This window comes from Lepisosteus oculatus, chromosome 6 (assembly GCF_040954835.1).
Source record: "Lepisosteus oculatus isolate fLepOcu1 chromosome 6, fLepOcu1.hap2, whole genome shotgun sequence".
Taxonomy (NCBI): domain Eukaryota; kingdom Metazoa; phylum Chordata; class Actinopteri; order Semionotiformes; family Lepisosteidae; genus Lepisosteus; species Lepisosteus oculatus.
Window position 1 is genome coordinate 5,553,501 of NC_090701.1, and position 25,539 is coordinate 5,579,039.

The following is a 25,539-nucleotide window of genomic DNA, read 5'->3' on the forward strand; positions in this document are numbered from 1 at the left end:
TTTATGACTTTTTTTTATGTAACCACTTTTTAAGCATTACAATCGTCTACCATAGTGTTCACTACATTGTTTACTTAAGAATTGTAACTGTAGCTCAACCTCAAAAGTTGTAATAAATAAGAACAATTAGTGTTTTAATGTTCCAATACTGTCTTCTGCACACAGCCGAGGTGCTTAGTCTTCAGTTTCATGGCTTGGCGATCATGGGTACGGTGGGTACAGTTCCACACAGGGCTCAGTAATTGCACATGATGTCCTGAGTTTTTCGAAAATATGCAGTAAGGGCCTCTATGCATATAAGTGCATCACAGGGCTTCACTAACCAGATTAAAATTGGAAGGTCAATTATTAGATCTGTGTGTCTGGGAAACCAGGCAGCTGGCAAAAGAATCTACTGTAGCACGGTCCTGGCAAAGGTTCAGTGATATTAAACTTTGAGGGACAAACAACACTTCACAAAAATGTACATTCTTACAAGATTAAGGTAGTCTTTTGTCTGATTGTGGGTTTTAAATAGCTGATATTCTATGCTAATAGTGCTTCTGGTTTTGTTTTTTAATAGTTGGTATTGCAAGATTCTTCTCATTGTACTTCATAACATTTTGGAGTCTATCTACATAAACAGACAAGGGAGACAGGTAATGAAGTTACAAACTTGATGTTTTTTTAGGCATGTTCACGTGTCTGGGACAGGTTTTCCAAACGGATTCAACAGAATGATACAATTAAAAGGAAGAAACATGACACACTTATTTGGTTATTAGGAATATCTCATTTACTGATTTCTTTTTGTGAAACAGACTTCAGGTGAGCATTATGAGGTTTGCTGTAGAAATCTTTAGTTGCTTGCCATGGACTGGAAAAGGGAAGAGACAAAATATCATGCACATAAAAAAAAACTGCTGTTCTTCTTTTATCTAAAAGCCACAATTTGCTGTAAAACAAAATAATAATCTTCTAGACTCTCTTATGTAATAAATCTGATATTCTAACTGCGTGTTATACCCATTTGGTTTCTATCTGAAAAAGAGATGCAGGAATTTAGATAACAGTAAAGGACTGTAAATCTGCTAGTACGCACCCACCTCAATGATTTTACATTCAAGTACTTTTTTTCCACCCGATGTTAAGCAGTTTCTGAATGGAGACCTGCATGGCAGAGGTGAAAGATCTCTGTTCAACTTACGGCGCTGATCCAAGAGAGGAACGAACAAACGTGTGTGTGTGTGGGAAACCGGTGGGTTTCCTGATGGCGTTCCATCCGAAAGAAGACGTAAGTGGCCACGCCGCGGACTTCCCATGGCTGTCCCGGCAGTGCAGCGGCCCGCCCTCGTCTCCCTGGGAGACACTGAGGTCAAACGGGGGAGAGTGGGCCAAGCCATGTCCACTGGACAGCGGCACGCTGGCTGTCAAACACTTGTTGGGTTTTTGTTGCATTTCCTTCCTTCTTGTGTCTTGTGCTGTGGTCTCCGATCCTGTACTCTGCCGCTGTGTTTCATGAACCCTAACCGGAAAAAAGTGACGCTCTAGATCGGCGGATCCCAGCCTTGGACCGGGAGGAAGCCTCTTTGCTGGTTTTCAGTTCAGTTGAGCTCCACGTCTTGTCAATTCAACTGTTTTCTGGGGTCTGTAACTGCGCCATCAAGATATATTTGTGTTTTTCACTTTATTCATCACTAACCACAACCATGGATGCCCACTATTTCCTCACAATGGACGATACACTTTGCCATTCTGCAGTGGTCCCTTTGGTTACATTTCAGTGAAAAAACGGCAGCATGCGGGCAGGTCTGAAGCTGAAATTGTGACGGGTTTGATTCTACATTGATCAACATAGAAGTGTTTATACAGTGCAGTCTGTAAGTATTTGGACAGTGACAAAACTTTCACAGAAACAAGCAGCCAATAGTCCAATTACTTTTGGTCCCCTGAAATGGGGAACTACTGTATGTATAAAAAGGGCTGTGATTCCTATATGGTTCACCCAATATAGGTGTAAATATACTTAGATTAAAGCTGACATGCAGCACTTTAACCTCATAGTCATTCTTTCATTTCAAATCCAGACTACAAAGCCAAATCAACAAAAATTGTATCACTGTCCAAGTACTTACAGACTGCACTGTATAGAAATACAACTATACAAAACCCATTTGACCGTTAAAGGGCTGAAAGTAAAAGTAAAGTATGTCCTAAACATAAAACTTAAAATGAGCTGAAATCTTCCTCCGGGACCAGGGTTGGAGAGCACCGATTTAAATAGTGTCGGGCAGGAACGGGATCGATAGTCTGCACTCATGTTGGAGCCAGACTGGAGGTCTCCACCAGCACACACCATGGAAGGATTCACAGTACTACTGTACCTCACCAGTCACTAAGCGCACACGCTGTGTTCTACCACAGGCAAGAGAGCTTGCTGCAGCATGGAGGGCAGAGGTCCGCAAGCTGCAGTAACCAAGCAGAGATCGTTATTTAACAAGTTACATGCAGGGTTAGCATTCTCTCTGCGGCCTGGACAGAGCAGTGCACCGGTAATTGGTAATTTGGTAATTGATCCCAAAACTGACTCGGATCAAAATCTGTAACTAAGTATTATGGAATCTAATACATTTGCAAGAGCTTTCATCAATGGTTTTGATTCCTTCCCACATGTACTTTCTGGTTTAGGGAACGGAACGTCAAAATCTGATGCTCAGAAAGGTTCAGATATAGATGGCGGAAATGGTCAGTTGACACCCCAGATAGGGTTAGGGTTAAGATTCACACACTACTTAGAAAATTCTTGAGACAATTTTTACACTCTCTGGTGCATTTGGGGTCCCAAGGGAACTTTAGAACGACTAGTTATTTGCTTTTACCTGCACTTTTGGCCACCACTGTTGTAAATTGCAGTGTCTGGGAACTGTACTGCAAAACTGAATCAGTGAAAGTTGCAAGAAAACCAGTTCTACTGGGTAAACTCTCCTAATTCTGTCACTTAATGTGCAACTCGGTGTATAACGAGTCAACATTTAATGGTTCTTGAAAACTTAACCTTACACTGTCCTGAAATGCTTGCCCATTTCAATACCCATTTTACGGCATTATTCAGCTGATTGAAAATTTGTCTAGAAGACACGCATTATTGATGACCGTCAATTTCCACCAGCCTTTTTTACATGGTTTCTATTGTTTTAGACTCATACTTTCTGGTTTGAGGATACCTGTTCTACCCAGTAAACTCTTAATTTTGTCACAATCATTTTTTTCTTATGTTTGCTTGTGGGGATGATAATACACCGGCCTGGGTCACTGGACTCACTTGTGAGCATGAGCAGTATAGAGGTCCCTTCGACGCAAAACAAGGAGCCAAATACTGGCTCTGCTGTTAGCCTGCACTACACCGTTCTAAAGATCAGTGGTGAAACTAGAAGACACAAGAAGAAACTATATCCTAGATGAGGCTGAACCTTGGTCAGGCCACTAACCAGCAGAAACCGGGATTCCTGGTTTGATTCCTGGCCATGATTGAATCCCGATTGAAACCGGGATTCAATCATGGCCTCCTAATAATCCCCCTCTATGAATTGGCTATATTACTCTGCTCTCCTCCCCACTGATAGCTGATGTGTGGTGAGCGTTCTGGTGCACTATGGCTGCTGTCGCATCATCCAGGTGGATGCTGCACATTGGTGGTGGTGGAGGGGAGTCCCCATTACCTGTAAAGCGCTTTGAGTGGAGTGTCCAGAAAAGCGCTATATAAGTGTAAGCAATTATTAATATTATTATTATTCCCCAGATGGGAAAACTGGCAGCACACCAAAAAATTGGCAGTATCAAACACTTTTTGGGAATGCCTGTGTGTCTTTGTAAATACTGCATTTATAATGTAAAACTGTCATCTGCTTTTACATTCATTTCCATTTACAGTTTAGCCAGTGGCACCTCAGTCTCTTGTAATTGTACTCTGAATCAGAACAGCAAGGAAAACCAGTTTAAAAACTGTCCAATCAGAAACACTCATTCACACAGAGGGTATAACAAATAAGAACCATTCCCATTTTATTTTCAGCTTGTGATTTATTGTTTTCATCTTTAAACTGAGCAAGACAGAAGAGTTTTCCTAATGGGATACATCGGTTGCATACTATCTCACTCCAGTTTTGCTTATAATGCACATAGTGAAAATTAACTCACAGGATACTACAATCCAATAGAGTTTGGAGCCCGCAGACAGACTTTAGAGGTTATTACTGAAGCACTGGCTGCAACTGGATTCTTAGGGAGAGCAGAACCTGCCGTAGAACAGGATGTGTTGGGATTTGTTGTGTCTGATGAAAAACAGGAAGGGGTGATCGGCTGTGAAGTGGGGAATGATCCTGGCACACTCCAACACCATGACAGCTGCAGTAGCTGCAGCAGCCTCGGTGCCCTCCTCGTTGACCTCCACGAAGGACTTGTGCACCACCTTGGACAGAAACAGCTCAGAACCAGAGGACATCCCAGAGAAATCAGACCTTGTGCTGTCAAAGGCATCTACCATGCCCATGCTCTTCAGAACCTCCTTGAGATCATAGGTCTCCTCGAATTTGAGCTTTGGCAGCGACACCTCTACTTCTTCAACGTCCATCATCTCAGGCTTTGTCCATTCCATCAGCTTCCCATAAGTGAGCTCCCTTTCCAGCTTCAAAGAAAGAACACCAGACTGTGTTAAAATTAGAATAACGCAATTTTACAAGAACCTCAAAGCCCTGCACAACAATACACACAATGCCCAACAGAGGCAGAAAGTGAAAACAAAATGAAGTACAGCATTCTTAGTGAAAAAGAGCGAGCAGGGCTATGTTGGACAAACACTTGAGCACAAAAGTCTTTAAAGCAAGGTGTGAAACATGCATCAATTAAACAATTCCATTAGGTACACTGTTAAGCAGAATTTATTAATTTACCTTCCTGCAATCTAATAAAAAATAGGATATTTATACAGTTTGTGCAAATTGGCTACCAGGGATGCAAAGGCATAGAATCAGTTTGCTGTGGCTTCATCTATGAGCTCATTAAATTCTTCTTAAAAAAAACACTCTTGTCCCTCACTCTTCATCCACATTTCAGTCTCTTTCTTTTTTGAAGTCCTTGGCCTACATGATGCAAAAAAATACTGATCTAAAACATTAACCATTTATTTCACAAACTAAGAACTGTTCCTAGAGAACATGAGTAACAAAGTAATGGAGTTTGACTACTGGTACTTAGTCATGTATGAGCAACTGGCTACAACGTGAATTCTCTCTGGAGTGAGGTGATGCTTTCCTGAAATACCACTGTAAATACAAAACATTTCAGACTGGTTGTGTCCGTCTATCCCACAATGCCTCACCTTTTCCAGTCCTGTGGAGTCGTCTTCAATGGCACTGGGCAGCATGATGAGCATGCTTAACTCTTTTCCTAGGTATGGAAGCTCCAGGATCTGACAGCTGACCTCAGGGATGAATGTGAGCCCAAACTTGGCCTTCAGATACATCATCTGCACGGGCTTGGTCTCATTCTGTAAAGGTTCAGAGCAAAAAGAAGCCATTGTTAATCCCTTCTCACATGGTCTGATGGTGGATATGTTTTTTACACTATATGTTCAATTCCTAATTTTAAATGTAAAATTCTTATATTCTTGATTGGATTTGAAAATGTCAAATTGAACAGATTAACAATTTAATTGAATCAAACAAATTAATCTTCAGATTCTTAATTGCTAGTAGAAATATACTGTAAATCCATAAAAATGACAAATCTAAAAAAATTGTACATTTTTTACATTATATTCAACTATAAGTTGAAAATGTTTTCAAACTCAGCTGAGTAAACAATTCTTTGAATAATTCAGTTAAGATATAAAATTAATTCAGAACATTAGTGCCTCTAATGTTCTATGTCTGCTTTCGATCATTGAGCTTGGCTTGTGGTCTTTGACCGTTACTGCTATGCTCACTGTGGGGATTTTGGGTAATCTCCAAAATGTTTTCTTTTCTCAACGAATGGGGAACTTGTTACCTTGTTCAAATGAAATGGTGCTTCTCTTGTTGCAGCCTCATTAAATTTTTTCTCCCAGTTTCCTTTGAAATAGATGGCGTTCACCAACACAAGCCTGGTTATGCTGTCAATAGTTCCCTCAGCCAGCAGGTCCTTGATTTTTTCTAGAGTAAAAACAAATATCAAGACAATAAGCAGTAGATAAATACAGCGTGGCTGTAAAACCTCACTTTAGTGGAAAAGCACAAATGAAAAATGAGCACTGACCAAGTGTGGAGGTGAACCGACAGCAAAACACTGGAAGAGTTGCCCGGACAGGGCTGTACCTAACCACTGCAGAGCTCCCAGTATGTAACCAGTGCAGATACCAACTTGTGCCACAGATAAATCATAACCAACAGGTGGGGGAGATTAAACCACAACATCTCCACAATGTTAGTTAAACATGAGTGGCCTGTGCAGTAAAAAAGGGTTCTTTCTTGGTAACATGGTGGACGCCCCCCTGTGGAATGCTGGGTTGACAGACGTTATGATCCTCGTGTACAATATGAAGTGCTGTCATTTTTATTGATGATGTGATTGATGCTGCCCTGGTAAAAGTTGTTCTATTTTTAATACAGAACTTGTTTTGAGGACCAATGCATTGCATGTTTGTATAGAACATGATCAGTATTTCATGTTTGCATTCTGTGAAATACTCAATTCTACCGCAGCTTAACTAGATCCGAGTGAAACATTCATGAACCAGGCTATCAGTTAAACAGAATTTCATAGTTGTACCGTATACTCCACACCCCTGAACCAACTAAGGATGAACTTTTATTTGATTTTAAAGACGTACTCTATATTTGAAGTAAATAAATACAACTGTAAAAGAATGCAGAAACTAAATTAACATGCACTAAGAAAAGAGATCAGAAAATTCATTCAAGTCACAGTTACAAAGATTGTATTATATCTACTGTTAAGAAGTTCATGATTTACAAAAGTCAAAAAGTTAAATGCCTTGTTTTTACTGCTTTCTCTGCGACCTTGGACCTGGTTAGTCAAGATTCACAGACTTACAGTATACATGTCTGCCTGTGTCCCACAGTGCACTTCCTGAATGTCCAATGTGACAAGGTTCGGACAGCAGTTCCACTACTGCTGCCTTGTATCTGACTGTACTGAACCTCCACTTTCTTTCAATCTTCTTATATTACCAAATATGTGGCACAGTGGTTCAATTCCAGACGTGAGGGACTATCTGCTTGGAGTTATATGTTTTCCCATGTTCTCATTGGGTTTCCTCTGGGTGCTCCCGTTTCCTCCCACAGTTCAAAGGCGTACTGGTAGGTTTATTGACTTCAAAGACTAATTGGTCCTGGTGAGTGGGCAGACGTCTTTGAGTTTGTGTCTGCCCTGCAATGGACTGGTGTCCCTTCCAGAGCGTACCCTGCCCTGTGTCTGTCGCATACTGATAGGCTGAGGTTTGGTTGAACCACAGAGAAAAGCCCAGCTTCTTCTAGGTTCCACAGGCACTTCTGTGGATTGAAGCACTAAATTATCACAGACTCAAGTGTACAAGAACACTGCTAAATCATCTTTCTTGAACAGGTCCTCTGGTTTCTAAATGTTTTACCTTGAGTCTGCTTCTCCACCCAGGCATTAATGTTCTGTCTGGCTTCCTCTGCTCCAGTAATAAAGTCAACCAACTCCAGCTCAGCCTGGTAGTGCTTCCTGGTCTCTGCGATGTATTGCTACATTCACAAAACAGAGTGGGTGCTGACAAATCTTGCCAATATCACATCTAAGATGGCTCATATTTTCTTACATGTTTGAGATCATTTACAAAAAAGTTTAGAAGATTACAGTATGACAAGTTCAAGGTGTGCCACACGCAATGCCGTATGCGCAGACATAAAAGGAAATGTTCACGCAAACATATTTTAAAGGAAGAAATAAAATACATTTTCTATTTCAGAGGGAAAAAAAAACAACTGTAACAAAAGTGTCTGTAAATTTGTCCATACATTATTCTCTAAAGGGTTTAAACATTTACAAATTGAATAAAGCTTACCTCCACAAAGTTGAATGATTTCTCCCCATACAGACGGTTGGCCATGCTCAGTTTATATGGGGCTCCTGCTTTGTTGAGTTCAGAGATTAATTTGCTGAATCCGACATGGAGGTCATCTTCAACTTCATGGAAGTGGAGGGTCTTGTTAACGGCACAAAACAGAGATTTGTACTCTCAGATTTAGCGTGCAGCAGAAACATAGCATAGTTTTGTTCCAGGTCACAATCAAGTTAATCTTACAAGTGGTAGTTTATAAAGTACCTGAACAGGGTGTGAATACATATTTCAAGAACTAAATTAAGAAATTAGGATGAACTCACTACAAAACCTTGGCCACTACTTAGCACAAGGAGTGTCCAATAAAAATAGGAGACAAACCCGTTGTCAAATTCTGTCAGACATATATATTCCTCATAAAATAGGATTAACAATATTACAGAGATAGCCAAAATGCCTATCCAAGACTGCACATATAAAGTCCACTTTGCATGTTACTGGCAAAACAGTAAAACAGGATAAAATAGAACAGTTATATCTTTTTCATCCAAAGAAAGTAGTTAGTAATTTCTAGTTAGTGCGCAAAATTGTTCCACCAGTTAGTAGGCAAAGAAAAAGCATATCAATACCACAACATACCAAAAATTAGGCTATCCCAACCAAAACAAAAGTTTTTTTTAAAGGGGAAGGGAACGGCTATATTTCTGTTTTGGGGTTAGAAGCAGCATTGATGAGTGCAAACCACAATAAAAGTAAAATGTACAATGGTAACTTGTAAAACCACCAATTTACATAACAAATAGACAACATTTCTAGATATGTGCAGCGCCAGATTCTGTGATTCAGGACTTCCAGTTATGTAAAGTGGCCCTATTAAATTGTAAATAAGCAGGCTTGGGAATACATCTCTTTAATTCAATATAAATTTTGCTCTCGACTTTAAGACGGTTCTGCCGATGTTTCCTCTGCAGTTCCCCTTAAAATAAAGTTCTGTTATGAAACACATCTTAAATTAGCAAAAAATGCAAAAGCTGAAACGGAGAAAGAATAACTCAACAATTTCTTTAAAAAGAAACCTACTTAATTTGAGATCAGCTTACAGTATTGATTTAACACATTTACAGTACTGGACTTTTAATTTTTCAGTTAAAAAACGTTTCACTGCAATAAGGTACATTTAAAAGTAAACAGATGTATCATGAACAAACCCTGAAAGCTACACATATTAATTGACGAAAACCTTGCAATCATTCACATGGTTCAGATTAATGAAGGTCGTCAATCCAGACCCCACAGCACTGATAGATACAACAGCAACCCTGGAGAGCTTACTGATGCAGCCATTCAAAACAAGTGGGGTACGCTGCGGTATAACGCGGTGGACGTGTCGCATCAAGACGCGATTTAGCGTGTCATACACGTCATACCGCAAATAACCATATGCAAATTCGAGATGTTAATAGTATCCGGAATCACCTTGTAAAACCGCCATGAGGAGCTAATAAAGCTTAACCTCTCATGTACAGCATTTGAGCTGTCGCCAGAAAACACCAGTTTCGAATTCCAATCACTGCTGAGGGACAATCTTTATTCAATTAAGAATTTAAGTTGTATACTCTTCAGACTTTTAAATTTAAACTGTGTATTACAGCATGTTAATCATCATACATTAAAAAGTTGGTATATTTTATGAAAGCAAGATTGCACAGTTGGGCAAAAGTACACAGCCTACCTTTATCATAAATATTTTAATTATGCAGAAATATTTTATGCATCAAGGTCTTTACCGAAGATATTACTAATAATGAAGGACCTTGGACAAGCTGTAAACTCAAAGTATTTCCCTGGTCCACATTCTTTGTAACTGTCTTTGTAAACAAAAAGACATTTTGTCAATGAAAAAATAAAGTAACACCACAGCACTTCGTTGATCCGATCACGCATTTGTTCCCAATCATAAGTAAGTCTTGAGAATCTCCGATTCACCATGCCTTTCACATGCTCATAAAAGATATTAATTTAGGAACATAAACATATTACTGTATGTAAACTGTACTGTATATGGCTGGTCTCGGTACTTTAAAGAAAAAATACATACCAGTCTTCCATTTCTCCCTAAACATTTGAAGCATCAAAGTCTTACATGTGGTTATTTCGGAAACGTTTTTACGTGCTCCTTCTGACCATATTACTGTATGTTTATATACTTTGTGAAAAGTGATCGTTTTAACCTTTTCCGCTAATATGCTCGTTATCAAAAGCATTTTAGAATTGGATTAATAGGGAATATAATATGGATTTGCATATCTAAATAAAATAATAACGATATAACTATATTAATGTACTGTTGCACAACCAGCAGTATAAGACTTTCAATTGATACAGTATGTGTATGGCTGTTTCAGTAGTTGTCCCATGACTTGCGTTGGTGGTGTGATAGCTTAAGTGACTGATTTATAACCCTGAGGTTGGTTGTTCAAACCCAGCTATCGCCATGAGTTTTCTTTTAACAAAGAAACATTTCTTTGAAAAACTAAAATAGCAAATATTATTGGCATTATATTGACCTTTTTTATATTTCTACATATCACAACATGTTCATACTGTATGTACACAGCAGTACCGCAGGGTGTAGGGCGCAAATCCACATGACCCCTACATTAATATTGTGCATTTGCCTGGCACTGCGCGGTTTTCATCTCTCTCTCTCTCCCACTGCGGCTGTGCCAAATTTAACTGGTTTCACAGGTATTTTCAAAGTAGAATAGGGTGAGTCTTCCAATGAAAGACACTCCACCATCCCCCACGAATACATGTTTTCTTAGAAAAATGATTCACAACGCAAAGCTGTGTCAGTCATCTGTGTAAAAAAACAGGTTTGAACACCATTGGTGATGTTTATAAGACGCTGCTGAGTAAAGTCTAGGAATTTTCCTGCTGCATTCATCTGAGCTGCAGATATGATCTAGCTGAGAACAAGAGAGGCAAATTACAATTAAGATGACTCAATAGTGAATTCTGAGGCCAGGATGGTATCTACTGGCCTCTATCTAGTTGTGAGTTGCAGGTGATATGGCTGCTTGTAGGAGGTGAACCTCTTACAATCTAGAGAGAAAAGCCAGTTTCCCCTTATGCTGCAACAGGCCATAAGGAAATATTACAAATATTGTGAGACGTGTACAGTATTTGTCAAACCTGTTCTTCAGTTTTCTGCACTGAGTCTTTTTTTCATTTAGGAGGATGGAGACACAATGGCTTGATAGTCTCACTGTGTCTGCACTAACCTGAGCCATCTCTGTGGCTGTGTTCCCCCGAGCCCCCAGATACACCATAGCCAGGGCAGAGGAGATGCTGAGTGGGGAGAAGAAGACATTGCCAGTTCCATTATCAGCACTGAGCCTCTTGAAAAGGTCCAGGGAGAAGCTGGTATGGGCACTGGCCAGCGATGCCATTTTCAATCTCCTGCAGAAACACAAAAAAGAAACAACAGAATTAACGCCAGATATCCTCCATCTGCTGCAGATCCATGTAGCAAAATCATCCCTCTAAACAAAAACTGCTGGAATCTACTTGTATCCAAAGACAGTTTAGGATTATTAGCAATGTTTAAGTTCATTAATGAGGAATATTCTGAGAAAACTTGAATGCACTTTTTAATCAAATCTTGATACAATTTTGCACATCAATTTATCAAATTCTATTTTAACTGATTCTCTCTCTATTCCAGTGTCTTAAAACAATTCTTAAATGACAACTGACTGTTCATGTTTCATTTAGTAAACTACTTTTGTCGTCTTTTACATAAAGTGCTTTAAGGCGGTGCACTGAGAAAAACCCAAGCATGAAAACAAAAACTGTATTGAACCTATCAGCCCTTAGTGCACCAAAAAATATACAGAGAAACTGCACGAAAAAGTAATAACTGCACTTGCAATTTACAATTTTATACGCAAGACTCAAATCAATTATCTATGGAAGCCCGTTTCCGCCAGGGAGTAAAAAAAAAACGCGCTATGGTATCTCAGAATTGCGACTTTATATCTCACATTTGCGACTTCGAAAAAGCCATATTTCATTGTCTGTCCTTTTGTTGTTGTAACGGATTCGGGTTCTAGGGCATGTTTCCTCGCCGCTCCCACCCTAGTTCGTGCCTCGCTGCACTGGCTCGAACCCAGGTCTTGCCAGCTGAGCTCAAGAACACTTTCTTTAACCCCGGCGGCCAGCATCCCTGTTATGCGCAGGGGAGGGCGGTGCCGTCACCACACTGCAACCAGATCGCACAACCTGTATGTCGGCCGTTCCGTTACACTATTTTCATGAATCGTACAGGATCATAGGATCTATAAGCCTGAAGACTTGTCTTGCACAGCGCCCTGATAAAAATCAAATTAATTACACTAATTTTTATAGAATCCCATTTCCGCCAGTAAGGCTTCCATAGTACCCGGATGGAATAGTGCACGGTGGGCTTTTTAAAGATAGTTTTTATTTACGGAGACAGAATATGAAATAAGTTACAGAAATAGGCACTTCACATCGAGAAGAATTCACAATTATAAAAGCTGAAACATACTTTTTACGTATTTCCATTGCATGTCCTTTTTTACTTAAAAAAGAAGGTCTTTAGCTCAGCTGACAAGACTCAGGTTCGAGCCAGTGCAGCGAGGTACGAACTAGGGTGGGAGCGGCGAGGGCACAAGCCCTAAAAACCCGAATCCGTTACAATAACAAAAGGACAGACAATGAAATACGGCTATTTCGAAGTCGCAAATGTGAGATATAAAGTCACAATTCTGAGTTGCTAAGTCGCAATTCTGAGATACCATAGCGCGTTTTTTTTTACTCCCTGGCGGAAATGGGCTTCCATAATTATCAAGCAGACTCAAGACCATCCAACTAATGGGCGTTTCTTTTTAGCGCAAAGAAATACAAATAGAAAACAGATTTGAGAAAATACAGAACTGCTCGACACATCAGTCACGTGAAACAACATCTAATGGCTCTTTAAAGTTACAGTAAAATGTTAGTACGTTGCAGAATTACACTCATGTACCAAAACAGATTAATGTAAATAATACCAATTATTATTACTACGCATTCTTATTTACGTATTGTACCATAGAATCAAAGCGGCAATACATGAAAACGAGTGACCCAAACTACCAGAAACAAAGCAATGTGAAGTAGGCTTCCCTTGAATACAGTCAGGTTCGGCTCTTCTGAACACTTACTGTCTGGGTTCAGGCTTTTGCAGTTACTCGGAGGGTAGAAGACGCTGAAATTTCAGCCCTTTACTTTCACACACGCCTATTTCTTTTGTAAACTGCGATTCAGCGTTTTGCTGTATTACACCTGTGTCGACTTTTTCTTCTGCATCAGGACGTTCAGGTGGGAGGAAGACGGGAAATGATTAATGTTATTACGTCGTGATTGTTTCCCGAATCCTTGCTTCTCCCGGCTCAGGTTCTCCATGTGTGTGGTCCTTTTAATTGTTCATGTCCTTGCTGTACTGCGTTTTTTAATTGATGCCGTGTACCGGGATCACTGAAATCACATTTTGTATCCTACCTTTTCGTGCTCTTTTGACTGGCGTTGTTGTGAACTTTTGCACGATTTTTAACCTTCGTTTATCACAACCAGTAGGTCCCTCACCTCTGTCGAGGATGGTGTAGGTGGATTATATTAAGTCATTTTAATGGGAGGGGAGGGAGTAAATATATTTCTCGTGCAAACCATTTGATTGTCTTTATTTATCGGGGTGACACTGGGGCAGGTTGCGCTCGCCTCCGATATTTCAAGTTCTCCCTCCTTTACACCCGCATTTGTTGGCGGTCGCTCGCAGGCTGAGAGGGAATATTGCTGCTGGTAACAGCAAGCGTCAAGCCGAAAATGTACAAGCTGTATAACTTGTTGTGTGCAGTCCTAGAATTCTTCTTTTTGTTTGGCATTACCCTATCTCTACATTCACGTCTGTGCAAACGGACACACAAATACTTCAAAATACACTTTTCCTGCATTCTGCTGTGTAATTCCAAAATCAATTGTATTCGACGTGTAAGCATACTGCGGTCTAAAAGCTTTTGAGGTTTTTGTGCTTAATTTAAGATTAAACGAGTGACCAACAATAACAGTAACAGTAACCCAACAGTAGATAATTAAGTCTGTCTAGTCATGGCAAATGTATTTCGTTCAATGTTTAAAGAGTCGGCGCAAACCCTATGTACAGTACATGCTTGTGCAGTTTCACGAGTGCTGTCTTTTGCATACCTGAAGTAGAGCACAGTGCGAGTGAGCAATACTGAGTTAAACGCGTTTGTCGTTTTTGTGACAAGTACTGTAGATGGCACGGCTTTCCATACGTGCTGTATGTTATTCTTGACATGAGACTACAGAAACATGTACTGTACATGTAAATTCCTGTAGTCATGAAAGAAAATAAAATATTATATACAGTATGGAAAAACTGTGTATATGTTCCAAAGGTTTGAGGGTAGGCTGCTCATATTCTTGACAAGCCTGGCATGCCAGCACAGCATCTCATTTTTATCTTCTGCATTTCATTGGTTGTTGATGGAATATGGTGATGGGTTAAAAAATAATTATACACTTAACAGGGAAGGTCTAGAAGAAATGCGGTGAAAAAAAATTGTTCAAGTGATATTCACCAATTACTTCAATGCAGTCAGGTTTCACAAGGCATTACTGAAGGTACAGGGACCATCCTGCCTCTGTGAATGGAAGAATAGAACCACTAGAGAGCAGTGATGTTCTAAACTTCTTTTTCCCAGCTTGCACTTCAGTAAGCGCTGACGTCACTATCCTCCACTTTGGGGTCACTCAGATGTGGCATTTGGGATGTTTAGATCTCATTGACCCTTAAGGAGATGCAATAAATTATAAAAGTAATTAAGAGGAGTTTAATCATTTTTTCTCATGTTTGCTTGTGGGGATGATAATACTTGTGAGCATGAGCAGTGTAGCGGTCCCTTCGACACAAAACAAGGAGCAAAATACTGGCTCTGCTGTTAGCCTGCACTACACCGTTCTAAAGATCAGTGGTGAAACCAGAAGACACAAGAGGAAACTATATCCTTGATGAGGCTGAACCTTGGTCAGGCCACTAACCAGCAGAACCAGGGATTCCCCAGATGGGAAAACTGGCAGCATACCAAAAAATCTGGCGGTACGATCCTGTGTGTATGTACATGTACTATATGTATAATGTAAAATGGGCATCTTTTTAAAATTAATTTCCCTTTAAAGATTAGCCAGTTGCATCTGAGTCTCTTGTAATTGTACTCTGAGAGCAGCAAGGAAAACAACTGTGCAGTCAGGGACACACAGACAAAAAACAAATAAGTGACTGTTACAGTCCCATGTTAATTTCATCATGCGATTTATTATTTATATCATTAAAGACAGCAAGACCATTAGGAGAGTCTTCCTGACACAGCAGATCTGTTGCATATTATAATATAGTAGTTGTGTTTATAAGGCACTCAGTTAATTTGAACACACTGTAATCCAATAGAGTTTGGAGCCTGCAGACTATAGAGGTTATTACTGAAGCACTGGCTGCAACTGGATTCTTAGGGAGAGCAGAACCTGCCGTAGAACAGGATGTTTTGGGATTTGTTGTGTCTGATGAAAAACAGGAAGGGGTGATTGGCCGTGAAGCGGGCAGAGATCATGGCACAACGCATCATCATGATGGCTGCGGTGGCGGCGGCAGCCTCGGTGCCCTCCTCGTTGACCTCCACGAAGGACTTGTGCACCACCTTGGACAGAAACAGCTCAGAACCGGAGGACATGCCAGAGAAATCAGACCTCCCACGGTCAAAGGCATCTACCATGCCCATGCTCTTCAGGACCTCCTTGAGATCATAGGTCTCCTCGAACTTGAACTTTGGCAGCGACACCTCTACTTCTTCAACGTCCATCATGTCAGGCTTTGTCCATTCCATCAGCTTCCCATAAGTGAGCTCCCTTTCCAGCTTCAAAGAAAGAACACCAGACCATGAGACTGTTGTAATAATGCAATTTTACAAAAACCCCAAAGCCCTGAACAACACACACACACACACACACACACACAGGCAACAGGCAACAGGCAACAGGCAACAGGCAACAGGCAACAGGCAACAGGCAACAGGCAACAGGCAACAGGCAACAGGCAACAGGCAACAGGCAACAGGCAACAGAGGCAGAATGTGAAAGGAAAATAAAGTACATAAAACTTTAAGCAAAAAGGTCTTTGAAGCAAGGTGTGAAACATGCATGTGCTTTAGAATTTTGACAATTGTTGGTGTAATAGAGGACTCTGTCGCTGAGAGCCTCCCTGTCCGTGGAGTGTGGAGTGAAGCTGGCTCTCTTTAGTTTTCTCTCTCAGGTCTTCCACATGATGATGTGGTCAACCACTTGAATTTGAGAAATAGAGCTGTTATACATCATTTGCACCTATTTCACAAATGTACTCAGAAGTGTTTCTAGAAAGCATGAGCAATGAATGTTGAAATGTCTGAAGTGAAATCCTGCGACAGCGAGTCTTTTCTACAGCCCTGGAGTCACATTCAGTATGTGACCTCTGGTAATTGGTCACTTCCGAACAACTGGCCACCATCTGAATTGCATTTCTGAAATACCTCTATCCCACAATGCCTCACCTTTTCCAGTCCTGTGGAGTTGTCTTCAATGGCACTGGGCAGCATGATGAGCATGCTTAACTCTTTTCCTAGGTATGGAAGCTCCAGGATCTGACAGCTGACCTCAGGGATGAATGTGAGCCCAAACTTGGCCTTCAGATACATCATCTGCACGGGCTTGGTCTCATTCTGTAAAGGTTCAGAGCAAAAAGAAGCCATTGTTAATCCCTTCTCACATGGTCTGATGGTGGATATGTTTTTACACTATATTTTCAATTCCTAATTTTAAATGTAAAATTCTTATATTCTTGATTGGATTTGAAAATGTCAAATTGAACAGATTAACAATTTAATTGAATCAAACAAATTAATCTTCAGATTCTTAATTGCTTGTAGAAATATACTGTAAATCCATAAAAATTACATTTTATAAAAATGTATTTTATAATGTGATTATGCTGATAAATTCAAAAAGAACAACAAAAAAATATATTTTTAACTCAATGGCAATTTGTCTGTCCTTTACCTTCTAAGTTGTTAAAACTAAGTTGTTTGTTCAATATCATTTCTAGTGTTGAAGCCTCTGCACTGTCTGCACCTTGAGGGTATTCTGTCCTTCAAACTGACAATTCACTGTTTTTTTTTAACTAAACTGACAACTGTTGAAACAGAACTTCTATGATCCTTGTGCTGACTACATCATATATTTTGGAATGGGTTTTATACAGATTTTTAATCAAATAATTTAAACTCAATTTGGAGTAAGAACATGAAGGACCTTGTGTTAAATGAAAATCACATGGCTTTTCCCAAGGAACAATATCAATCAATGTCCAATGAGGTATTAATATGAAATCCGACAGTAAGTTTGACATCTTTCCATTTTGTGTTCCAATGTTTTTTTTTTAAAACACTGTGATGTCTCAAGCAATCCAGACAAACCTTAAAACAAGAATCACTGAGGCTGAAAAAGACAGGCTAACTGCTTTATCTCAATCACAAGGTGAAAGCTGTATTGTTTCATCATACAGAACTTTTCAACTAAAGTAATTTCAATAACTTTGAAAATTATTTTAAAGTCAATGAAGTAAAAAAACTGTATAATCCAGTTAGAATATAAAATGAATGCAGAACAGGTTCTGACTTGTTGTTAAGTCTTTGTGCTAACTGATGTTTGCTTCTTTGGTGATCTGAATGTTTGCATTAGTTTATTGAGCTTGGGCTGAGGTCTTTGACAGCTAGTAGTATGGTCACTATGGGGGTTTGTGTTGTGATCCCTGAAATGTTTTTTTTTTTGCTCGCTGGATGTGGCACTTTACCACGTTACCTTGTTCAACTTAAATTGTGCTTCTCTTGTTGCAGCCTCATTAAATTTTTTCTCCCAGTTTCCTTTGAAATAGATGGCGTTCACCAACACAAGCCTGGTCATGGTGTCAATAGTTCCCTCAGCCAGCAGGTTCTTGATTTTTTCTAGAGTAAAAAAAATATCAACACAATAAGCAGTAGATAAATACAGTGTTGCTTTAAGACTTCACTTTACTGGAAAACACAAAAAATTAGCATTGACCAAGTGTGGAGGTGAACTGACAGCAAAACACTGGAAGAGTTGCCCGGATAGGGCTGTACATAATCACTGTAGAGCTCCCAGTATGTAACCAGTGCAGACACCAACTTGTGCTGGTCAACAGATAAACTAAAACCAGCAGATGGTGGGGATTAAACCCATACCTACAAAAGAAAAGGACCAAAACCATGAAGCTTTTTTCTGGTTTCCCACAACATTAGTTTAGCATGAATTGCCTGTGCAGTAAAATTGGATGTTCTGGGTAACAGGGTGGATGTTCATTTTTGGATTTCATCTTCATCTCAGTCTGATCACCCGCCCAAGCTGCGATGGTGAGAAAGGCAGCTGAAAGAGGGCAAAATGTTCCTGCACACCTGTTCAGCTGGAACAGAATTAGAGCACATAGCTCAAGGCCTGCATAAGAATATAACAGCAGGTTCCACAACCACTATTGTGGATTGAAGCACCAAATGATCAAAGATTCGAGTTTATCAGTACACTGCTGGATCGCCTTTCTTGAACAGGTCCTCTGGTTTCTAAATGTTTTACCTTGAGTCTGCTTCTCCACCCAGGCATTAATGTTCTGTCTGGCTGCCTCTGCTCCAGTAATAAAGTCGACCGACTCCAGCTCAGCATGGTAGTGCTTCCTGGTCTCTGCGATGTATTGCTACATTCACAAAACAAGAGTGAATACTTGAAAATAGATTGCGGACAACTCTTGCCAATATCACATTGGTGAGGTAAACGTTGAAGAAAATGAATACATGCAAAGCTTACCTCCACAAAGTTGAATGATTTCTCCCCATACAGACGGTTGGCCATGCTCAGTTTATATGGGGCTCCTGCTTTGTTGAGTTCAGAGATCAGTTTGCTGAATCCGACATGGAGGTCATCTCCAGCTTTACTGAAATGGGCGGTCTAGTTAAAAGCAAAAAAATAGAGATGTTATTCTACTCTCAGACCTAGTGTGCAGCACAGACACAGCACAGTCTTGTTCCAGTTCACAATTTAAAACTGAGCAAGAAGGACACTACATCTTATTTTCTTGTTAACACTATTGAAGAGTTATAAGAAAAGCAAAATCTAAAAAAAATGTACAAAAGTCTTTCATTTACCTCAGCTACATAAGCTATGTATTACGGTGCCAATTATTTGCGTCAGGGGGAAACTTTCACCCCATTACCTGCAATTATTTAGATAGCTATAAAAAAATTACACTTTCAATGAGCCAATGGCACAATGTGAACACTGGAACAAAGACTAACAATCTGCCCACAGTTCAAAATTAAAAGCAAAGAAAGGAAATCCCAAAACGTTGACACCTGTAATACCGTCTATATTATACTCTCAGACATATGTTCTGGCACCTCATTCAGAAGCAATGTTTTTGATTTATGAAGTATAACTTAAACAACTGCTAAGACACACTGATATGGAAACACCAACTTAAATGTCTAAAACGTCCTGAATGCCCATTAATCTTTCAACTGACAATTAACATTTCACAGTGTACAAAGTACTTGAAAGGGGTGTGAAGAAATTTCCACAACACCATTAATAAATTAGGAAATGAATGAACTCACTACAAATTCTTAGATACTACTTAGAATGATAAGCATCCAAATAACAAGGAGACAAACTTGTCATCCAACACTGTGCAACAAACATTATTAGTTACACTTCATAAACTAATGATAATCAATATTTCAGAGGTGTGCCAAAACGCATGTTTGTGACTGCGCATATCAAGTGGCAATAATCATTGTCCACTTTGCATTTAACTGGGAAAAAAAACAGCAAAATAACACACAACAGTTCAACCTTTTAATCCCAAGAAAGCAGTTAGTACTTAAGCAAAGAAAAAGCACATTAATACCACAGCATACAAATGAGGCTAAAAGAAAATTACCCCAAACATAAAGGAAAAACCATGACATGGATTGCTGGTCATAAAGCCAAAAGTATAACTCCTCCCGAGGAGATACAGTATAAAAACCCTTTTCCCCACACCAGTTCTGTTAAAATTCAGTGACTTTGGGCTATAAAGATCAAGAGGCCTTGCACTACTCCCAGCTCATGCTTAATAACAGCCCAGGAGCCCAGAGGACATCCATCTTTGAGGGATGTACCACCTTTTTCTGCTTCTGCAGGAATTTAGGAACTTGCACGTTTTGTGTTTGTTGCTGTAGATGTAGATGGCCATCGGCCTTGGTCATCTCCGATTTCACAAAACGAAGCACCTAACATCAAGATCAGTGAAACCGTTACGACATTTAGCATTTACAGCAATATCTCAATATCAGAAAGTTTTACTTTTTCAACACGTCGAAGCTATTTGTGTTGCATGCATGTATTAATTATTCAGATAAAAAAACCCACAATCATTCATTCGTTTGTGTCTTTTCAGGTGGACTGAAATTTTTCTTGTTGCATTATTAGTGAGTAGAAGATATATAGTAGTTAGCAGGTTATTAGTACAGATTGTTTCTCAACTCAAGAGTAGAAAAGCCTATCTCTATGGGTGAAAAAAAGGTGAATCCAGAATCTATATTATGTTATGAATAACACAGCTTATTTACTAAAGCTCAGTATACAGTATATTGTTAAGGACACAAATAAAACATAAAACAAATCATCCATTTTGAAAGTGTGACTACAGAAAGTTGGTACACATGATTGCAAGATGTTTACCTCCTATCAGATCGTCAGATATGTTGATCATCAGACCATCTGTATATACTGTATTACAACATGAACAACACAGAGAGCATACACTACATTGGAACTGGAAAAAAAACCTTGACGGGGTTTTTTTTTGTGTTTACGGTCATCCGTTTTGAAATTAGTTTCATATGAAGATAATTTACAAATAAAAAAAAAACGTTTCTGTTCTGTGCAGCAACGAGCGATAATGCTAGCTGGAGGAGAGGAACTCCTTCTGATGATTTCACCCAGAGTACTGCATCACTACAAGAGTCCTGGGGTTGCTGCTGAGGCAATCCACACTCAAAGCTGAGCTTCAGGTTCAACAGAGTGACGTGTGGGCTACAGAGTTCAACACCTGGAGTGAGTGCCTTTTCTGACTGGAATACTCAGTGGCCCCTAAAAACAAAACCGACATTTCATACAGATTCTGTATGGAGTGGTTGTTGGACTCAGTCAAACACAAAGATCTAATACGCTGTAATTGTAATGCTGAGCAATGTGTGTATTTCTAACAGGGACCAACATTGGACTTCTAAAAAGTCTGAGCACTTTAAATGAATGCATATCCTGTATATATAATGTCTATAGGTTATATTTCAAATATGGTTGGGCTAAAGTACTCAAGTACTATAACTATGATTGCTCAAGCCCTTGTATTATTTGAGTAGTCAAAAAATAAAATCTCTTCATAAATCAATTTTTGTGACATTTTTAATGTATAATATACTGTCTTATTGGGCATGTTAACTTAGTACATCACGTTAGTTAATGAGTTAAATGGAAGGGGCTCTTGGCTACAGTTTTCTACAGTACACAAACGGACAGTGTCAGCATTCAAAGTGGCAAAACAGCCAATTTCGTGATGTACAGTAAAGTACCACCTGAGATGGACAAATCTAGAAATTCTTCTGGATGGAAATACCGTATGAAGGTCAGAATAAAGCAAACATTGTGTGCAGAACCGGCTACCAGCAACAGGCACTGATGTGATGCTTTTTCTTACAAGAAAACAAGACATTTAATAAGGAATGGATGATTTAATAATCAACAGAATTAATAACAGGAAAACAGAGGTGAATGAGCATGACAGGCCTAATGCCCTTCTCTTGCTTGCTGCCTTTCTGGAATAAACTGGAAAAAGAGTAGGTCCACTGTCCAGTCAGGAAGGAACTGCATACTCTACCTGTTCAAGAATGGCTGTGATGCCCTTCCCCCCCCCAACTCTCAATTTCCAGTAGTAATCTATATGAAGCAAGACTGCAGAAGAAGTGCACAGACTCCTGAACAGCAATTAGATTGTAGGTATGGACTGCACGTCCACAACTGGCAGATGTTTATCTTAGACAGTTGTATGGGCAACTGTTTGGCTGTGCCAGCTGTATTCACTACTACTAAGGCAAGGACGTGAGCAGAGCGCACTGGGTTCAGTCACAAGTGACTCACTGTGTCTGCACTAACCTGAGCCATCTCTGTGGCTGTGTTCCCCCGAGCCCCCAGATACACCATAGCCAGGGCAGAGGAGATGCTGAGTGGGGAGAAGAAGACATTGCCAGTTCTATTATCAGCACTGAGCTTCTTGAAAAGGTCCAGGGAGAAGTTGGTATTGGCACTGGCCACAGATTCCATTTTCAGCCTCCTAGAAAAAAGAGAACTGACAGAAACACAGAAAAATAACAGAATTAACACCAGATATCCTTTATCTGTTGTAGCTCAATCACATCTCGAACCAAAACCCACTGAACGTTTTCATCAACGTGCATCTGAAGAGCACAGAAGAGTTAGGGTCTCGTCAATGTTCCACTTCAATCATTAGGAATACTCTCACTATACTTGAATGGGACGCTCTTTTTAACAGCTCATACTTTTTTACAGTTTTGCAAATACCTATTCCAGTTCCTTTCTACAGTTTATGTCTCTCTTTTATTGTATTATTAATCCTATCCCTAATTCCAGGTTACAATTCTTAAATGACAATTGACTGTTGGTCTTCTTCATATTCTTAGATTTTGTTTAGCAGCCTACCATTGATTTATTTTTTAATAAAGTGCTTTGAGCCGGTGTACTACGAAAAACCCAAACTACAGAGAGCAACAGCATGAAAACGTATTCACCACTGCATCTGCAATTTACAGGGTTTTTTTTTATGTGCGACAAATTCAGACCAGGGCCCAAATGAATCACCAATAATAGAAAGCAGATTGAGAGGAACACAAACAATGTCTTGCACCACACAACAGAAAAATCAACTGTTGAGCTGTGTAAGACACCAGAGTTAAAAAAAAAGTCAAGTGGCTTCTTACGGTTTTCTGTTTAGACTTCTCCATGTGCTGTATGTTGTACTGGGGGCTCCTAAAAGAGCACATTTCTGAAGTATTACATGAGGTGGAAGCTATGCTGTGGGACTGCGCTTTGTTTTTTGATTGATAAAAACATATTTGATTGATCCTAAAGGACAACAACAGGTACTGAATCTACAGACCTCACTACATACAGTAAGAATACTACAGTTGAGTACAGTGGGAAACAGAGGTAATAAAAGTTACTTTGACAAATATTTATCGGCTTTGTCAATAAGAAAGTCTGGGCCTGTACTTGACAAATGACATATTTCTGGTATCTAAAGCATTTTCTTTCACCAGGGTTTTCATAGTCCACACCCTCACACAGCACAGTGGAATTTACAAACGTAACAAGCAGCATAAATTAAGCATCAATGTTAAGGTATTTGTACACTTCTCAAAGTTCACACATGTCAAATTCTGTGTCCATCTGAAAATGCAATATAAAGATATCAGTCTCTGGTAAGTTTTCCTAATGGTTATGAAATGAACGTTTAGATTCAGGATAAAGTTGGGACGTTTTGCACGTCGGTCACTTCTAGTTTAACAATCGTGCTTTTTTTCTCCATTTAAATACATACGTACCTCGAAAAATACAGTATAACCACTTAATCATCTGTAAAATGCTAGTACATCATACCTTTATATGTGAGGGCACTGACAGAACTTTTAGAAAAGATTTAAAAGATAAACACTTTAAAGGAAACCAGGTGGCGTAGTTTCTTTAATGTCGAATCGCAATTTCACTTTTAAAAACCGCTCCCTGCGATTCCCCAAAAGGGATCTCAGAACAACCATTTCTATCAGTTCAAAACACTTAAGCTACTTTGACGCACTTTTAAACAGGCTTTTAACTAAAACTCAGCAATTGTTTTTATTAACGACTTCTTAATTACATTTAAACCAGTTTCCGGTTAATTTTAGTGAGCTGTTAAATGTGATCCGCTGAATAATGTACTCTTCTTCACCCGAGTGCGCCCTGCACTGTCACCTACATTAGAGCCGTCTTTCACCTGTCAAACAAAGTCTCAGTGCGTTACAGAATGACATTCATGTAGCAAAACAGAACAACATAAATAATATTAATAACTATTACTACACTTTCTTATTTTTAAGTATTATACGATGGCATCAAAGCGACAATCCGTGAAAACGAGTGACCACAAATAACTGAAGCAATTAAATCTCATGACACAGTATGCATTGCTTAAACACAGCCAGGTTGGACATTTCTGAACACTTACTGTATCTACAGTAGGTCTCTTGACTTAACAATATGCCAGCTTCTCAGAGGACAGAAGACACCGAAACTCCAGCCCTTCGCCGTCATATACTGTAGATACTGACTCCAGACACGCCTCTTATTAAACTGTGTTTCCGTGTTGTGCTGCTTCCCTACGGCGACTCCATAAGATAAAACAGTACACGACTGAAATAATTGTAATTTAAAGTTGTTGTTTTTTTTAATAAGACTGTGTAGTTTCAACAACCGTCAGCTCACACATTCGCACATAATATACCTGTATATACTGGGATAATAGAGACACCAAATCTCTTCAAATATCCGTCACCACTCTTACGTAATGTGGAGGAAAAACGTGTCATGTGAAATCTGTTTTAAAGCTTAGGTCCTTTTACTGGAAAGTAATCAAAAGCAGTGAACAATAAAGTGTGAAAGTCAAAGTATTATGAATGGGGACTTCTGTACCGTTCAGACCTGAACAGCGAAGTGTTAGGAAAAGACCAATACCTATTCAGATCAATTAGTAAACTAGTAAAAGGCGCCCAAGCGAAATCGAACCCAGGGCCCAATTAGTGTCATTGCTCACTAACGGGACTCTAGACTACACGCAGGTTGAGGGTTGAAATACAAGCTGGAGACGTGAACCCATCGGGCCAGAACGGGTCACGGTTCTAGAAGGGAAAAAAAACTTCAATAAAAGTACAGTATTCCCCCCCAAACACCCAGCATAACAAACAGGTACTACAAAGGACATCATAGCAAAAGTAAATCTAACTTAATTATCATCCTGTGATGAAGAGATGTGGTTATGTCGTGATTAGAAAATTGCCTCTCCGATTGGAGTATTCAATAATTCCTGGCTGGGATTATTATTATTATTATTATTATTATTATTATTATTATTATTATTATTATTATTATTATTATTTGCGGACTGATAAAGGCAGAAGGACAGACCAACAATCCACTCTATGAGATGAGATTCG

The 25,539-nt window shown here is 39.5% G+C and overlaps 2 protein-coding genes across 4 annotated transcripts; both read right to left on the minus strand.

The window, feature by feature from the left end:
- Positions 1 to 4,039: 4,039 nt before the first annotated feature.
- LOC102687974 (leukocyte elastase inhibitor-like) lies at positions 4,040 to 13,628 on the minus strand. 2 transcript variants are annotated; one of them, XM_015354939.2, is made up of 7 exons: positions 13,291 to 13,628; positions 11,344 to 11,521; positions 8,063 to 8,203; positions 7,625 to 7,742; positions 6,025 to 6,167; positions 5,357 to 5,524; positions 4,040 to 4,663 (listed from the first exon to the last, which is right to left on the minus strand). In XM_015354939.2, the coding sequence occupies exons 2-7, from the start codon at positions 11,509 to 11,511 to the stop codon at positions 4,259 to 4,261; spliced, it is 1,143 nt and encodes a 380-aa protein (XP_015210425.2). In that variant the 5' UTR covers positions 11,512 to 11,521; positions 13,291 to 13,628; the 3' UTR covers positions 4,040 to 4,258. The 2 variants fall into 2 exon arrangements, with proteins under 2 accessions (XP_015210425.2, XP_069047021.1); XM_069190920.1 differs by lacking the exon at positions 13,291 to 13,628 and adding an exon at positions 12,106 to 12,398.
- Positions 13,629 to 15,438: 1,810 nt separating this feature from the next.
- LOC102689328 (leukocyte elastase inhibitor-like) lies at positions 15,439 to 24,662 on the minus strand. Of its 2 annotated transcripts, XM_069190921.1 has the most exons (8): positions 24,555 to 24,662; positions 22,430 to 22,622; positions 20,398 to 20,505; positions 19,043 to 19,183; positions 18,815 to 18,932; positions 18,029 to 18,171; positions 16,723 to 16,890; positions 15,439 to 16,053 (listed from the first exon to the last, which is right to left on the minus strand). In XM_069190921.1, the coding sequence occupies exons 2-8, from the start codon at positions 22,595 to 22,597 to the stop codon at positions 15,649 to 15,651; spliced, it is 1,251 nt and encodes a 416-aa protein (XP_069047022.1). In that variant the 5' UTR covers positions 22,598 to 22,622; positions 24,555 to 24,662; the 3' UTR covers positions 15,439 to 15,648. The 2 variants fall into 2 exon arrangements, with proteins under 2 accessions (XP_069047022.1, XP_069047023.1); XM_069190922.1 differs by lacking the exon at positions 20,398 to 20,505.
- Positions 24,663 to 25,539: the final 877 nt, after the last annotated feature.